Here is a 4,561-nt window from a genome sequence, read left to right as displayed (position 1 = left end):
ATGTAAAAAACATATAGGATTTGTAAAACAAGTGGAAAATGTCTGAAACTGACCATCTTATTTGTAGAAAACAGATAAGATTTCTCACTATCTTATTTGATAGGATAACAGTCAGACATCTTATTTGTAAAAAAGAGAAAAAGATTTCTATTTTAATACTTCATTAATTTTTAACCAAAACTATAGGGGCTAGTTTGTAAATATGATAAAGCGGGCGAGAAATCCCGACGAAAATCATCTATGTTCAGTGTACATATTGTGAGATCTCCTCCCTTAGCCCCACCAACCATTTCATTCTTGAATTGAATCGCGAGGCTAAAAAGAACTCTAGAGTGTTTCAACAAGAAGGAACTTCTGATTCGTTTTCGCAGATCAAGGAGAGAATTTGCTGTGTGTTTTCCCAATTATTCGACGAAAAACAAGTGGAAAATGTCTGAAACTGGCACTGAAAATCTGTTCTCCTATCTTTCCGACGATGTTGTTCTAAACATATTTTTCAAGATCGAAGATGATCCTCGTAACTGGTCTCGTCTCGCTTGCGTTTGTACTAAATTCTCGAATATGATTCGCACGATTTGCTGGAAAACCAAATGCCATCAGACAATCCCTTCCGTCGTCTCCGATCTCCTCCAATCGAACACTCCAATCACCTCTTCCATCTCTCCACCTGGCGGCTGGGCGTCCCTTCACAAGCTTTCCGTTTGCTGCCCTGGCCTCCTCCACTCCGGCGTCCTCCTCGAAAATTCAGATCTCGGGCTCGAACGCGAACTAGGTCCAGATGAAAACTATCATGAAACTAATCTGTTTCAACCGGGTAAATCCGTATCAAATCCTTCTTGTTCTAGAATTACTGACGATGATAAGATGAAAGAGCTGAAAAGTTCCGTTAACAGCTCTGATTGTTCTTGGTCTTTGTACGACGATCTCTACTATGATTCTGCTTACGGTAATGTTTGCCATAAATCCGAGGAGGTTTCTGAAGAAGGAACAGAAGGTAACGACGGCATTGTTGTTGTTGTTGATTTTGGTGTCTGTAAACGAAGAAAAATTTGTAGATCTTCAAGGTCCCATTTGGCATCTGGTGCTTGGAATTTGAGCCGTGAGCAAGGAAATAAATTGTTGGCAAGTCGATTCAGGGGTGATTGTTTATACATTTGTGATTGGCCTGGTTGTGTGCACATCGAGGAGAAGCGTAATTACATGCTTTTTAGGGGGGTGTTCAAGGATTTTAAGAGATCTAGGGTTTGGAGGACGATTAAAGATGGGAATCGCAGCAGAATTGATTTGAATTGTGCTTATTGTTCTATTAGTCAAGTGTATGACTTGCATGCGGCTTTCTGTTTGCGGCCTGCGTATGGGTTTCATGACGATGGGGAGCCAGTTGTTCGAGCTTATGTCTGTGAGAATGGGCATGTGTCTGGTGCGTGGACCGATTGGCCCTTATACACGTAAAAATTTAAAATGCTTAATCCATATCCAATGCTCCTTCTTTCTTTCTTTCACTTAGATGCATAGATTATTTCCAAGCTCATATCATTTACTAACTTAGAGATGAATTTTGAGCATATATTATGCTATATGTTATCAGTTAGATGCTTCTGTCTTGCCATTCCGTGCCTTGAATTATTCTGAACAATGGCAATGTGCAAGCTTTAGAAATGGATTTACATATTGTCAGTTTTTATGAGTTTAAGTGTGTGCAAGAATCATCCTTCCAAATTGCATGTTTTATGTAAGGGATTACTGCCAACCAGATTTTGTTTGTTGTTCCCTCATCTTTATTTGGTTTGGTGGGAAACATATTAATATATATGATCTTAATTTCACCCTCAGAAATCAGAATAGATATGTCGGTACAGAGATTTCTGGCTCCACAATTAGTAAGGTCATACTCATACAATACATATTAATTTTAATTATACCAACTTGCAAAACATACATTTCGTAAGGCCTAAGCATCTTATTGAAAAACATATCAAAACAATTATTTTTTCATATGGATTGAACAGGTTGACCAACAATCGACTTTTTGTTATTTTCTAAGGTTTGCGACTCAGCAAGTGCAAGTGCAGAAATCTCAAAATTTTTACAATATATATTGGCACAAAAGATTCTTTAAAAAATTTATGTGATTTAGGTGGAATAATTGCATCCCCTAGTCGCATAGTAAAACCATCAAATTTCATGCATGTAAATTTGTAAGTTCAAATTTTTTAAATATTCAGAACATTTGATACCTAAAACTTATATTTAAATGCTTAAAGTTTCATTTTTTTAATCGTCAAGATTGATCTACAAAACAAAACCGAGCAGTAGCAAAAGGCTGTCAAGAGAATTAATTAACTGAAGCAGGTTTTATTAAGATAATGACAATCGACTATAATTAAGATGTTTATAGTGTAAATACAAAATACATACACAAATATTTGAAGTTGCAGGTAGTTTTAGTAAGGAAATACACACCAATAATTTCTTAAATCTTCAACCTAACAAATAAGCAATAACAATGGTAGAAGGCCCAGATTTGGAAGAATAAAGGCACCATTTGTGACATGATGTTCAGCTCAATCCTCTCAATGTTTGGTCTTGGGCTTCTTCACTATCATCACGGTGCAATGGGCATGATGAGTAACATAGTCACTCACACTTCCCAAAACCGCCCTACAAAAAACCAAAAAACAAAAGCACTAGTTTTGTAGGGTGTTAAAATACTTTGGGTACATTAAACACAAGAATGAAGATTTGATAGAATGCATTCCCAAATCCATCTGATCTAAACTGCAATTAGTTTCCAACAGTCGAGTTGATGCATACATAAGTGATAAGTAAACAAGATTACCTTTTAATTGCTCCATAACCATGGCTACCAACTACCAATATGGTGGCATGGTGCCTCTCTACAGCTTCACATAGAACGTTCCTAGCATCGCCTTCCACAACTTCCACATTCACATCATCTACCTACAATACAAAATCATCATCATCTTCTACAAACGATCCAAACAATTAAAATGAAACCAAAAATTTCAGATGCGTTACTGATACGGCCTAGGGTTACTTTATAGTTTATACTCAAAGTTTCGTTTTGTTTGCGGAGTAAATTGCAACAACGAGTTGACATCTATCCGCAGAGTTAGATTCCACTGAAAAGATGAAACAAAGTACAAACCGATTTCGAATGGCAAAGCTCTTTTGCCCTTTCCACCACTCGAGCAGCGATCTTCTTCAAATCCGCATCCACAAACGGAAAAACATCCGCCGCACCTGAATTCAATAGACAATGGTATGCGATTAAACAAATTAATTAGCATCCAATTCCAAGACACAGAAAAGTAGTGGTATAAAGTGTCAGATCAATTGATTCACCAGGACCCGCGAAGCCGATTGCAGAAGTAGGAGAAGGCTTGGAGTGAACGACGATTAGTTTGAAGGGAGAATTGGGAGAAGATGGAGTTAGGAAGTGATCCAAAGTCCACTCAAGTGCGTAAAAGCTATGCTCGCTGTCATCTACTCCGACGATCATCACCGGCACCGGTTTCTGTTCCGCTTCCATTTTTCACACTTTAGCTTTAGCTTCAGCTTCGTTCGCTGGATTTCTATACTCTCGTCTCTACAAATACTTGTGCTGTGCAATGTGCATACGTAATTCCAGAATAGCCGAGATCGAACTTATTCCACGGAGAATTAACGCCGTTACTTATGAATGACGATGATTTGACGCCGGTGGACCCCACAGCACTTCGTATGGAAATCGGTCACCACTTCCTTGCATATATTCGTGGGGCTCACAAGTCACAGCCTCGTTTGGAAATTGATCACCGAACTTACATAATTATCTCCAACATAAATCTGTAGTCTATGGGAAGTGATATTTCCACATGTTTATTTGATTCTTCCACTTAAATTTTTTTTTTTGTTTTGACATCTTTGTCCTTATTTAAATTTTTTAAAAAAACATAAAAATATATAAATGAGTTAGCCGTTTATTATCCATGAAAACACAATGTTTCCTTTTTCTCCATTATTTATCACCTAAAAAAATTAATTCGTGTTTTTATTTATTAATCAAACCAGCCCACTAATTTATTTTCTGAAACTTTGTTTTTTCCTATTTATCATTTAATTATAAAATCTATAAATTTTAACCTGTTTTCTTATTTATCTATAAATATCACAATAATATATAACAAATATTAATTTGTTCCATACCAATGCATAGCAGATAAAATGTTTAAACTAATATATAAAATCACAATAAAATGTTACCTCGATATCTTGGTAGATAAGATGATGTTATGCTTAGTGATCTGTTAGATCTGTCTGTTATATGTTCTGGCTATATGTTTTCCAGTAGCATGTGTTGATGTAGTGTGGTTGGGTTGAGACTGTACTGTTTTGTGCTGCCGGTCAACAAACCCGATAATATTTATATCGATATGTTATATGTATGCTTATTGGTTATATATATGTCGACATGGTTATGTGTGGTTGGGTTGAGGCGGACCTGCTTTGTGATGAAGGCCAACAGACCCAGGGTGTCCCAGATAGACTGAAGGCCTGT

General features: G+C 36.8%; 1 protein-coding gene and 1 pseudogene across 1 annotated transcript; one reads left to right on the top strand and one right to left on the bottom strand.

Annotated features, from left to right (window-relative positions):
• The first annotated feature begins 261 nt into the window (after positions 1–261).
• On the top strand, positions 262–1,719 carry LOC145114620 (phytochrome A-associated F-box protein pseudogene; annotated as a pseudogene).
• Positions 1,720–2,335: 616 nt separating this feature from the next.
• Positions 2,336–3,667, bottom strand: LOC145114618 (Adenine nucleotide alpha hydrolases-like superfamily protein). The gene is made up of 4 exons (XM_079050669.1): positions 3,367–3,667; positions 3,170–3,264; positions 2,840–2,961; positions 2,336–2,661 (listed from the first exon to the last, which is right to left on the bottom strand). Exons 1-4 carry the CDS (start codon positions 3,551–3,553, stop codon positions 2,574–2,576), a joined length of 492 nt encoding a protein of 163 aa, XP_078906795.1. The 5' UTR covers positions 3,554–3,667; the 3' UTR covers positions 2,336–2,573.
• Positions 3,668–4,561: the final 894 nt, after the last annotated feature.

Source organism: Lactuca virosa, chromosome 5, assembly GCF_052849685.1.
Source record: "Lactuca virosa cultivar CGN04683 chromosome 5, Lactuca_virosa_CGN04683_v6, whole genome shotgun sequence".
Lineage (NCBI taxonomy): Eukaryota > Viridiplantae > Streptophyta > Magnoliopsida > Asterales > Asteraceae > Lactuca > Lactuca virosa.
Note: the sequence above shows the minus strand (reverse complement) of the source record. Positions and strands in the feature narration are given on the sequence as shown.

Bases quoted from the DNA above. Each gene is read 5' to 3' on its own strand.
- LOC145114618 (XM_079050669.1), bottom strand. From the start codon at position 3,553: ATGGAAGCGGAACAGAAACCGGTGCCGGTGATGATCGTCGGAGTAGAT. The intron at 3,265-3,366 runs GTGAATCAATTG...TATTGAATTCAG, and splicing joins AATCGGCTTCGCGGGTCCTG to GTGCGGCGGATGTTTTTCCG. The intron at 2,662-2,839 runs GTAATCTTGTTT...GGTTTTTTGTAG, and splicing joins GGTTATGGAGCAATTAAAAG to GGCGGTTTTGGGAAGTGTGA.